General features: G+C 44.7%; 1 protein-coding gene across 13 annotated transcripts in view; it reads left to right on the top strand.

The window, feature by feature from the left end:
- LOC122552880 (girdin-like) overlaps window positions 1-12,023 on the top strand; it is a 402,403-nt gene that overhangs the window by 230,940 nt on the left and 159,440 nt on the right. For 11 of the 13 annotated variants that reach the window (XM_043696008.1, XM_043696009.1, XM_043696006.1 and 8 more), the window contains exon 17: window positions 4,429-4,570. In XM_043696008.1, coding sequence (XP_043551943.1) covers window positions 4,429-4,570 — 142 coding nt within the window. The remainder of the gene's footprint in view (window positions 1-4,428; window positions 4,571-12,023) is intronic. The other 2 variants (XM_043696001.1, XM_043696003.1) reach the window with 1 other exon arrangement.

Here is a 12,023-nt window from a genome sequence, read left to right as displayed (position 1 = left end):
CAAAGGTTGTCTGGGTGGTGTCTTCAATGTACCCTGCCAAGAATTGCTCAGTTGAACCAATATTGACAGAGCAGGAGTGTTCTAAATTATGTAGCTGTGAGCAGTTTGTGACCCTAAGAAATAGGAGTGGGAATAGGCCATCTCCTCCCCGCCCCATGCCTGTTCCACCATTCAAAGGCAGATTCAACAGTCTACCTGCTGTGTTTTCTCTGTAACCCTAGATTCCTCTACTGATGAAGAGTTTATCTATCTCAGCCCTAAATACACATGGCTCTCTTTAGGTGAGGAGTTCCAAAGACACTCAACCTTCTGAGAGAAGAAATTATTCCTCATCTCAGTCTGAAATTGGCACCCCTTTATTCTGAGATTGTCCTCTGTCCTAGACTCTTCCTCATAAGTGGAAACATTCTCTCTGTCTGCATTTACCCTGACAAGCCTGTTGAGAATCCTATATATTTCATTGAGATGTCCTTCAATTCTTCTAAACTCCGGTGAGTACAGTCTTGACCTGTGTAGCCTGTGATCCTAAGACCATCCTTCATACAGGGGATCATCCGATTGAACTTCTTTGAACTGCCTGCAGTGAAATCATATCTTTCCTTTAATAAGGGGACCAACATTGCTCACAATACTCCAGATGGTGCAGTTACAATAAGGCTCCCTTACTCTTATACTCCAATCTCCTAGAAATAAGTGCCAACATTCCTTTAGCCTTCCTGATTACCTGGTGCATTGGATGCTAGCTTTCTGTGTATCCTGGCACAAGTACCCCCAGGTCCCTTTGTGTTGTAGCTTTCTGTAGTTTTTATCCATTTAAATAACATATTGATTTTTTTTGTTCTTCCTTCCAAAGTGAACAACACTGAAATAGTGGAAAAATTGTATTTGACCAATCTGCAGCAGATGCTCACTCAGCACCTGACCTCATTACAGCCTTAGTCCAAATATTGATTTTTAAAAAGCTTAACTTGTAGCAGAAGAGCATGACTGCCCATGACATCAAAGCAGTATTTGACCAAATGTGACTTCAAAGAGTCCTGACAAAACTGGAGTCAGTGGGAATTGGGGGGGAAAAATGCTGTTGGTTGTATTCATACCTATCCCAAAGGACAATGGTTATGGTTGAAGGATATAAATCACCTAAGTCCCAGGTCATGTCTGCAGGACTCCCTCGGGATAATGTCCCGTGCCCAACCATTTTCAGCTTCTTCAATTTCCTTTTCTCCATCATAAGGTCAGAAGTGGAGATGTCCATTGTGCATTTATCAATGTTCAGCAGCATTCACTACTCTCAGATACTGAAGCTGTCCATTTCTAATGCAGTAACATTCAGACTTAGGCTAAGTGACAAGATACTTGTTGCATTGGTGTTCAAACTTTTGTTGCTTTCTGCAATGCAAAGTTCCATCATTCATCAGTTTGGGTTTTTAATTCTGAATTCAGCTAGCCACTATGGTTCATTGGCAACTCCTCCTGTTTGAGCTGTTTTTCATAATATTTCGTATATACTTCTGATACTTGATATTCAGCAGGTTTTAATTGAGAATCTATCAGGGTTGAATTTGCTTCCACAAGTTTATCATTCCAGCATTCAAGTGTTTTACTTCTGTAACTGATACCCAGGTATTGTTACCAATTATGTTTCTCATTAATGTTTCTCATTAAGCCTCTCGTGCCAAAAGTTGATTCTCTCCACTAATCAGTTTTTCTTTAGCAGAGCCTAGTTCCTTCCTCATTCTACCTTTTGATATCTTGCATTTGTGGCATTAGATCTTTTTTTATTCTGGGGAAGCTGTTAATTCGGTCTACCATTTCAAACTTGGGCTGCAGCTACTGCTCAATTGAGAAACATTCCAGAATAATACTCCTGCAAAATCTTAGCTTTCATAACATCAGCTAGCATTGTTGGAGATGCTGAGAATTTAGACCTGCCAGATCGTTACTTTGTATTAAATCCACATCTTCAGTGGAGAACTAGGAACAATTCCCACAGTTACTTCATAAGTTAACCTGTTTATTTTGTACAATAGTTATTTCTCTTCCATCAAACCATCTGGAATGCAAATTATATCATCAACTACCAGCAATGACTGATTTGTCCAAGTAGCTTTCAACCTGTGAATTTTTTTTTAACTTGTATTGTTGAAGTAATGTAACACTTCTGCCTTCGAGGCAGAACCTGGCTTACTGTAACAGTATTCAAGGAAGAATTTTCTCGTCTATCCTGAGTAGCATCCCCATTCTAACAGGTTCTGAGGGAACATACTTCACATGCATCATTGTTACTAATACCCGTTTCTTTTTCTGATGCTTAATTGTTTCAATACTCTTGAAGCATCCGTATTATTTCCATTCATTTATCATTACACTTCCAACAACTTGCTTTTACAATTTCTGTGTTATAGCAATGTAAACATACTTGTTTCATAACATTACTTTTGTTCTTTGTGCTGTCATTTCCATTGACTTAAACCCATGTAGTCTAAGCTTTTCTTTAGCCTGTACATGCTTCTTAATTTTTCCCCTCATTAAAATTCTCATTTTCTTTCCGATTGTTGCCTTCCCACAACAACTACTTTTTATGGGGTTCATATTCAGACCTCTCCAATTCTCTTTCAAGTTTTCTCCTTTTTCCTGTTTCAAGCTGCTCCATGTGCTGTTTAGCCAGCTCAAGCTGTGTTCCACTTGGTTTAAACTATTCTTCCAAATCATATGCTGTGCTATTACCTCAACTGCATCTGCTTACCTAGCCCCTCATCCCTGTAACTTTTGTGGTAAATCTTCCCTGTACTATCTCTGTGACTTTCACAACTTTCTTCAAGTGTGGTAACCAACATTGGATGCAATGCGTCAAGTCCTCACTGAAAGTTGAAGTTGTATTCCTAAAAGCAATTGACTTTAAGTGAATTTAATTTTTTTATTGAAACCAATGCAAAAAATATAGTTAGATTTATATGATCTTCCTTATAAGGAAAAAAATTATACCGTGTAATTGAAATACTTTTACATTGAATTTAGCAACATAGGAATTTAGCAATTTTTTTCAGTATAAGGAAAAAGTAACTTTCTGTTAAGTCAGTCCAGCTCACTTTTGCCCAAATCTGCTTCCTAAGCAGCTGCTCCTGGTCCATCCTGATCTCTACAAATCATCTTCCTCCTGACCCATCTTCCAGTAGCCCCGCTTCCCTTGGTCTCAAATTTGCAGCCTCTTCCCCCTCTCCAATCTTCCAATTTGTAAATTCTTCCCTCTCAGACACGGCACTGTCACCCTGTATTCTTTCTAAGCACTCTGCCATCATCCCCTTCCTGAATCACTCTGAATTGTGGCCTCTGTCTGTCTCTCCCTGACACATTCGTTCACTGCTCTGTTTCCTGAACTTAGATTCCCATTCAAGATCCCAATCTAATGCCGAAGCTCTGCAGTTGTGAAGGTGTTAATCCAAATTAGTCCACTAATCTGTGGCTATTATAACCCACATTTTAAAAAACCTACTGCCTCATGCTCCTGAACCCTTGCTGCGTGTGCGCACCCCAGAGAAGTGTACCACTGGAAAGAGGCAGAAGGAGAAGCTTCAAAATCACTTTTCTAAAAAAAAACACAGATTATAACAACTGCGGCTCAGCACCTCTGCATCATTGGGGTTTGCACTTTCACAATCTTCGAGCTCTGGTATCAGACTAGGATCTTGGACTAGGAGGGTTGAAGAGGGGAAGAGGCCACACACTGAATGATCAGGCAGAGGGAGAGACTGCAGGTATGGAGGTCGAGGAAGAGGAGAACTTGAAAGTCAGATGGTTTGGCACGGAGAGAGGGCAGCAGGAACCATTCGTAATAGCACTAATCTGATCATGTGGGAAACAACATTAAAATTAATCTTGTGATGCTCAATTAGAGCACAAGCCCTATCAACTTGGCAATATTAAAGCAAACAATGTTAGACATAGATGTATATTACTCTAGTTGTAAAAACAATGACTGCAGATGCTGGAAACCAGATTCTGGATTAGTTGTGCGGGAAGAGCGCAGCAGTTCAGGCAGCATCCAAGGAGCTTCGAAATCGACGTTTCAGGCAAAAGCCCTTTATCAGGAATAAAGGCAGTGAGCCTGAAGCGTGGAGAGATAAGCTAGAGGAGGGTGGGGGTGGGGAGAAACTAAAGTTTTAATTTCCTTATAACTTGCCTTTTGTTTTGTACTCCTACCAATTCTTTACAATCTCACATCTCTCATGCCTCTCTGACTGCTTTCTCAGATGTTCTATCACCTTTAAAGATCTAAGTAATGAACACACAAAATAGATTTGTCCCAAGAACTTAGTATGTGTTCTGCATTTACTGTATTTTTATATCAGATTATCAGCAAACTGTTTTAAAGCATAGCTGAGAAAACTTCTAATTAAACCATTTTCTATGTTAATGTACAACTTTTAGCAGGTATAAACTTCTGGAGTCCAAACTTGAAAGCACATTAAAAAAGTCTCTTGAAATAAAAGAGGAGAAAATTGCCAGTCTTGAAGCACGATTAGAAGAATCAACAAATTTGAACCAGCAACTACGTCAGGAATTAAAGACGGTAACTTTTCAACAAATTAAACAGCAGCATTTCCATTATCTACTGTTCTAGTAACTGCAATTGAAGAATAGAAATTCTCAAAAATTAGAGCTGTTTTAAGATTTTTAATCAAAGTAATCTTAAATATGTGTTTTACAAATGAGCATTTAATATATCCTTATGGAGAAGGAACGGTATCACATCCAAATTCCCCTTCTAAGTAAACCATCCTGACTTGGACTTATGTACCTCCGTTGTTTCTGGTCAAAATCTTTGAACTCCCTAACAGACAGCTTTTTGGAAGTACCTTGGTAATAAATGTGTGGTTTGTTCATGATACCTATATCCCAAGGAATAATAAGTTACAAAAACAGAAGTAGCTGGAGAAACTCAGGAGGTCTAAAAGCATGTATGGAAAGAAAACATAGTTAAAGTTTCAGGGTTCTGAAGAAGTGCCACTGAACCTGAAACCTTGTCTTTGCTTCTTTCCGCAGATACTGCCAGACCTGCTGAATTTCTCCAGCTATTTCTGTTGTTGTTTTAGATTTCCAACATCCACAGTTCTTTGTTTTTTGAATAATATAAATTAAATTTATATTCTGTACAGTGTTTGAATGCTACCTAAATAGAGCTTTTAAATACTGCAAGCCGTGATTAAGTAAGGTAGGGCAAGTGACTGAGGTGTCAGTAGGAGAACACTTTGGGGCAAGTGATCATAATTCTATTAGTTTTAAAATAGTTATTGAAAAGGGTAGAACTGATCAAAAAGTTAAAGTTCTAAATTGGAGTAAGACCAATTTTGGTGGTATTAGGTAAGAACTTTTAAATGTCGAGAGAATGGTGCTAGAAAAACACTGCAGGTCAGGCAGCATCCGAGGAGCGGGAGAATCGACATTTCGGGCAAAAGCCCTTCATCAGGAATGAGGCTGTGAGCCAAGGGGATGGTGAGATAAATGGGAGCGGCAGTGGGGTTGGAGGGAAGGTAGCGGAGAGTACGATAGGTAGATGGACGTGTGAGCAATGATGTTAGGTCGGAGAGGAGAGTGGAGCGGATTGGTAGGAAGGAATGTGGACAGGTAGGACAGGACATGAGGGAGGTTGTAGATAGGATAAGTGGAGGGAAGGGAAATGAGGAAACTGGTGAAATCCACATTGATGCCAGGGCGGTTGTAGTGTCATGAGGCAGAAGATGAGGTGTTCTTTCTTCAGGCGTCAGGTTGTTAGGGAGTGGCGAATGAGGAGGCCCAAGACCTGCATGTTTTTGGCGGAGTGGGAGATAGAATTGAAGTATTCAGTCACGGGGCGGTGGGATTGGTTGGTGTGGGTTTCCTGGAGATGTTCTCTGAAGCGGTCTGCGAGTAGGCTTCCTGTCTCCCCAATGTAGAGGAGACAGCATTGGGAGCAACGGATACCGTAAATGACGTGTGGAAGTGCAGGTAAAACTCTGTTGTGGAAAGCTCCTTTGGGACCTTGAATGGAGGTGAGAGGGGAGGTGTGGGCGCAGGCTTTGCAATTCCTGTGGTGGCAGGGGAAGGTGCCGGGGTGGGGGAGAGTGAGTTGGTGGGGGTCGTTGACCTGACGAGAGAGGGAATGGTCTTTACGGAAAGTGGATAGGGAAAAATCTCTCGTGGTGGGGTCCGTTTGTAGGTGGCCAGAAATGGCGGAGGATGATGCAATAGATACGGAGGCTGATAGGGTGGAAGGTGAGGACCGGGATGGGGGAGGGGGGTGGGAGAGGTCTGTTCTTGTTGCAGTTGGAGACGTGGGGTTCGAGGGCAGAGGTGCGGGAAGTGGATGAGATGCAGTGGAGGGCATCAGCAACCACTTGGGAGGGGAAATTGTGGTCTTTGAAGAAGGAGGCCATCTGGTGTGTTCTGTGGTGGAACTGGTCCTCCTGGGAGCAGATGCAGCAAAGTCGGAGGATTTAGGAATAAGGGATAGTGCTTTTACAGGAGGCAGAGTGGGAAGAGGTCTAATCTAGGTAGCTGTGGGAGTCGGTGGGTTTGTAGAAGTTGTCAGTGTTGAGTCGGTCACCTTTGGTGGAGATGGGGAGGTCCAGGAAGAGAAGGTTGGTGTCTGAGATGGTCTAGGCGAACTTAAGGTTGGGGTGGAATATGTTGGTGAAGTTGATGAACTGTTCAGCCTCCTCGTGGTAGCACGCAGTGGCGCCGATATAGTCATCAATGTAGCGGAGGAAAATGTGGGGAATGGTGCCGGTGTAACGGTGGAAGATGGACTGTTCCACATAACTGACAAACTGACGGGCATAGCTGGGTCTATGCAGGGGCCCATGGCTAGTCCTTTCATCTGAAGAAAGTGAGAAGATTCACAGGAGAAATTATTGAGGGTGAGGACCGGTTCAGTCAAACAAATGAGAGTGTTGGTGGGGACATCGGGAGAGGAGGAAACTGAGGGCTTGGAGACCCTTGTCATAGCGGATGGAGGTGTGTAGGGACTGGATGTCCATGGTAAAGATGAGGCGTTGAGGGCCAGGGAAACTAAAGTCTCTGAGGAGGTGGAGGGCATGGGTGGTGTCCCGAAAGTATGTGGGGAGTTCCTGGACTGAGGGGATAGGACAGTATTGATGTATGTGGAGATGAGTTTGGTGGGGCAAGAGCAGATCGAGATGATGGGTCAGCTGGGGTAGTCAGGTTTGTGGAACTTGTGTAGGAGGTAGAACTGGGCGATGCGGAGTTCCTGAACTGTGGGGTTGGAAGCTGTGGGTGGGAGATCTCCTGAAGTGATGAGGTTTTGTACAGTCTCGGAGATGATGGTTTGGTGATGGGAGGTGCGGTTGTGGTCGAGGGGGCAGTAGGAGGAGGTGTCTTTGAGTTGGCGCCTGGCTTCAGCAATGTAGATGTCAGTGCGCCAGACTACCACTGTGCACCCCCTTGTCTGCTGGTTTGATGGAGAGGTTGGGTTTGGAGTAAAGGGAGTAGAGGGCTGTGAGTTGCAAGGGTGAGAGGTTGGAGTGGGTGGGGGGAGGTGGACAGGTTGAGGCAGTCAGTGTCCGGCGGCATTTGGAAATAAAGAGATTGAGAGCAGATGACAGATCGGCACGGTGTGTCCAGGTGGGGTGTGTTGGAGGCGGGAGAAGGGGTCCTCGGAAGGTGGGCAGAAGTCTTGGTGGAAAAAGTAAGCCTGAAGGCAGCTGAAGTGTTCGATGTCACAATGCGTGTTGAATTTGTTGATCTGGGAGCAGACTGGGATGAAGGTAAGGTCGTTGCTGCGGACTCATTGTTCGTCCTCAATGAGGGTAGGTCTCAGGGGATGGTAAAGACTTGGCAGGGCTGGGAGCTAGGACTTGATGTTGGGCTGGAGCTGGGAGTGGGGGTGGAGACTAACTGAAGTGGGAGTGGTAGTAGAGGGACCAGGGGTGACGTCATTTCCGGAAGTAACGCTCACCGCGGGAATTGGGGGGTGAAGGTGGTGACTGTAGGATCCGCGGGGGGTGTGTCATAGGCGATTCTGTCGGCGGTGTTCAGGTGAGTGGCGTCAGTGGGAGCGGAAGTGGGTGCGACGGTGGAAGTTACGAGTGCGAATGTGACAGAATGCATGGCATAGGTGATGGTGGGGGCAGAAGTGGCTGCGGTGGTGGCAACAAAAGGGGCGGAATTGGTGGGACATGTGGCATAGTTGATGTTTATGAGGCGGAAGTGGCTGTGGTGGCGACAACAAAGGGGATGGAACTTTGAAAAATTGATTGGGGTAAGGCATTCACAGGTAAAGGGTTGGTGGAGAAGTGGGAGGCCTTTTAAAAATGAGATACCGAGACTTCAGAGATAGTATGTACCAGTTAGTATGAAGAGCAAAGCTGGTAGTGTAGGGAATGCTGTTTGACAAGAGAAATTGAGGCTCTGGTTGAGAAAAAAAGAGGCAGATGTCAGGTACAAACAGCTGGGGTCAAGTGAATCCCTAGAGGTGCATGAGAGCAGTAGGATTATACTTAAGGGGAAAATCAGAAGGGCAAAAAGGAGACATGAGATAGCTTTGGCAAAAAGCGTTAAAGAGAATCCAGAGAGATGATATGAGTACTTTAATGGTGAGAGAATAGGGCCCTTTAAGAAGAATATGGCCATTTATGTGTGGAACCACAGGAGATGGGTGAGATTAGATTAGATCTTTTTTAGATTAGATTACATTACAGTGTGGAAACAGGCCCTTGGGCCCAACAAGTCCACACCGACCCGCCGAAGCGCAACCCACCCATACCCCTACATTTACCCCTTACCTAACACTACGGGCAATTTTGCATGGCCAATTCACCTGACCTGCACATCTTTGGATTGTGGGAGGAAACCGGAGCACCCGGAGGAAACCCACGCAGACACGGGGAGAACATGCAAACTCCACACAGTCAGACGTCTGAGGCTGGAATTGAACCCGGGTCTCTGGCGCTGTGAGGCAGCAGTGCTAGCCACTGTGCCGCCCACACTGTGCCACCGAGGCGAGATACTAAATGAATATTTCACATCAGTATTTACTCTGGAGAAGGACATGGAAGCTTGGGAACTTGAGGAAATAAATAGTGATATCTTGAAGAGAGTTCATATTACAGAAGAGTTGATGGAGATCTTAAAACTGATAAAGGTAGATAAATCCCTGGGACCTGATCAAATGTTTCCCAGAACTTCGTGGCAAGTTAGGGAAGAGATTGCTGGACTCCTTGCTGAGATATTTGTATCATCAACAGTTATAGGCCAAATGCCAGAAGCCTGGAGGTTGGTTGATGTGGTGCCAATATTTAAGAAAGGCTGTAGGGAAAAGACAACTATAGACCGGTGTGTGTTATTTTAGTGGTGGGCAAGTTGTTGGAGAGGGTTCTGAGGGACAGGATTTACTTGCATTTAGAAAGGAAAGGACTGATCAGGAACATCAACACTGCTTTGTGTGTGGGAAATCATGTCTCAGTGAACAAAAAAGATTGAAGGCAGAGTGGTAGATATCTACATGGACTTCAGCAAAGCCTTCGACAAGGTTCCATTTAGTAGAATGGTTAGTAATGTTAGATCAGATGGGACTGGGATGGAGGGGGAGCTAGCCAATTGGATAAAAAAATTGGCTTGAAGATAGGAAACAGAGGGTGATGGTAGAGGATTGCTTTTTGGACTGGACGCCTATAACTAATGGAGTGCATCAGGGGTTACTGCTGGATCCACTCCCTTTCGTCATTTATATAAATGATTTGGATGTGAAGAAAGGAAGCATGTTTAGTAAGTTTGGAGATGACACAAAAATAGGTGTTGCAGTGGTCAGTGATGAAGAATTATCTCAGAATACAATGGTACTTTGATCAGATGAGCCACTGGGCCGAGAAGTGGCAGATGGCATTTAATTTATATAAATGTGAGGTGTTGCATTTTGATAAGGCAAACAGGGGCAGGACTTGTACAGTTAATGGTAGGGTCCGAGGAAATGTTGCCGAACAAAAAGACCTCTGGATGCAGGTGCACAGTTCCTTGAAAGTGGAGTTCCAGGTAGACAGAGTTGTGAAGAAGGCATTTGGCATGCTTGCCAACATTGGTCAGTGCATTGAGTATAGGAGTTGGGATATCATGTTGTGGCTGTGTAGGATATTGGTGAGGCCACTTTCAGAATACTGCATGCAATTCTGCTCATCCTTCTGTAGAAAAGATGTTGTTAAATTTGACAGTGTGCAGAAAAGATTTACAAGAATGACGCCAGGATTGGAGGGTTTAGTTGTAGGGGGAGGTTGAATAGCTGAGGCTATTTTCCCTGGAGCATCTGAGACTGAGGGGTGATCTAATAGAGGTTTATAAAATCATGAGGGGCATGAATAGGGTGAATAGCCAAGGTCTTTTCCCTCTCATGGGGAGTCCAAAACCAGAGGGCTTTATCCTCGACCACAACGTTTTCACCTTTGACAGCCAGTTCTTCATCCAGACACACGGAACAGCTATGGGGAACAAATTTGCATGCCAACATGCCAACATTTTCATGTACAGGTTCAAACAAGACTACTTCTCTATGCAGTACCTCCAACCAACAACAGGTACATTAACGACATTTTCTCCCTCTGGGCTCATGGCAAGGTGTCACTGAAGAAAACTACACCGTGATGTCAATGAGTTTCATCCCACCATCAAACTCACCATGGACTACTCTCTACTATCTGTCTCATTCTTGGACACATGCATCTTCATCAAGGATGGGCACCTCAGCATTTCACTCTACTGCAAACCCACGGATAACCTCACGATGTACACTTCTCCAACTTCCACCTGAAATATATTAAAACAGCCATCCTCTATGGACAAGCCCTTCGCATACACAGGATCTGTTCAGATGAGAAGGAACAGGTGACAGGCACCTGGAAGTACTCAAGGAAGCTCATAAGAACCGGGGTATGATGCTCAACTCATTGACCGCCAATTCCAACGTGCCACAGCGAGAAACCGTAATTACCTCCTCAGGAGACAGACACGAGCTGCAATTGGCAGGGTACCCTTTGTTTTCCAGTACTTCCCAGGAACTGAAAAACTACACCATGTTCTTCACAGCCTGCAATGCATTATCAATAAGGATGAGCACCTCACCAAGACCTTCCCCACGCCACCACTTCTCATCTTTGAAACAACCACCAAACCTCAAACAGATCATTGTTCACACCAAACTGCTCGGCTTTCAGGACAACACCATACAACCTTGTCATGGTAGATGCTGCAACACGTGTCAGAGTGTCGACACAGATACCACCATTATGTGTGGGGACACCTGCCACCATGTAAGTGGCAGGTACTAATGTGACTCAGCTAACATTGCCTGCAGTGTATGGGGTAGACAAGGATGCCCTGAAGCATGATACATTGGCAAGACTGAGCAGAGGCAATAGCAACGAATGAATGGACGTCGCACAACAATCAACAGACAGGAATGTTCTCTCCCTGTTGGAGAATGCTTCAGGGGTCCGGGACATTCGACCTTGCATCTTCGGGTGATCATCCTCCAAGGCAGACTTCGGTTCAGGCATCAAAGCAAAGTGGCTGAGCAGATGCTGATAGTCAAGTTCGGTACCCATCTCTCACTCTCACTCTCTCTCACTCTCTCTCACTCTCTCTCACTCTCTCTCACTCTCTCTCACTCTCTCTCACTCTCGCTCTCTCGCTCTCTCGCTCTCTCACTCTCTCTCACTCTCTCTCACTCTCTCTCACTCTCTCTCACTCTCTCTCACTCTCTCTCACTCTCTCTCACTCTCTCTCACTCTCTCTCACTCTCTCTCACTCTCTCTCACTCTCTCTCACTCTCTCTCACTCTCTCTCACTCTCTCTCACTCTCTCTCACTCTCTCTCACTCTCTCTCACTCTCTCTCACTCTCTCTCACTCTCTCTCACTCTCTCTCACTCTCTCTCACTCTCTCTCACTCTCTCTCACTCTCTCTCACTCTCTCTCACTCTCTCTCACTCTCTCTCACTCTCTCTCACTCTCTCTCACTCTCTCTCACTCTCTCTCACTC

The sequence above is a fragment of the Chiloscyllium plagiosum genome, chromosome 9 (assembly GCF_004010195.1).
Source record: "Chiloscyllium plagiosum isolate BGI_BamShark_2017 chromosome 9, ASM401019v2, whole genome shotgun sequence".
Classification (NCBI taxonomy): domain Eukaryota; kingdom Metazoa; phylum Chordata; class Chondrichthyes; order Orectolobiformes; family Hemiscylliidae; genus Chiloscyllium; species Chiloscyllium plagiosum.
Note: the sequence above shows the minus strand (reverse complement) of the source record. Positions and strands in the feature narration are given on the sequence as shown.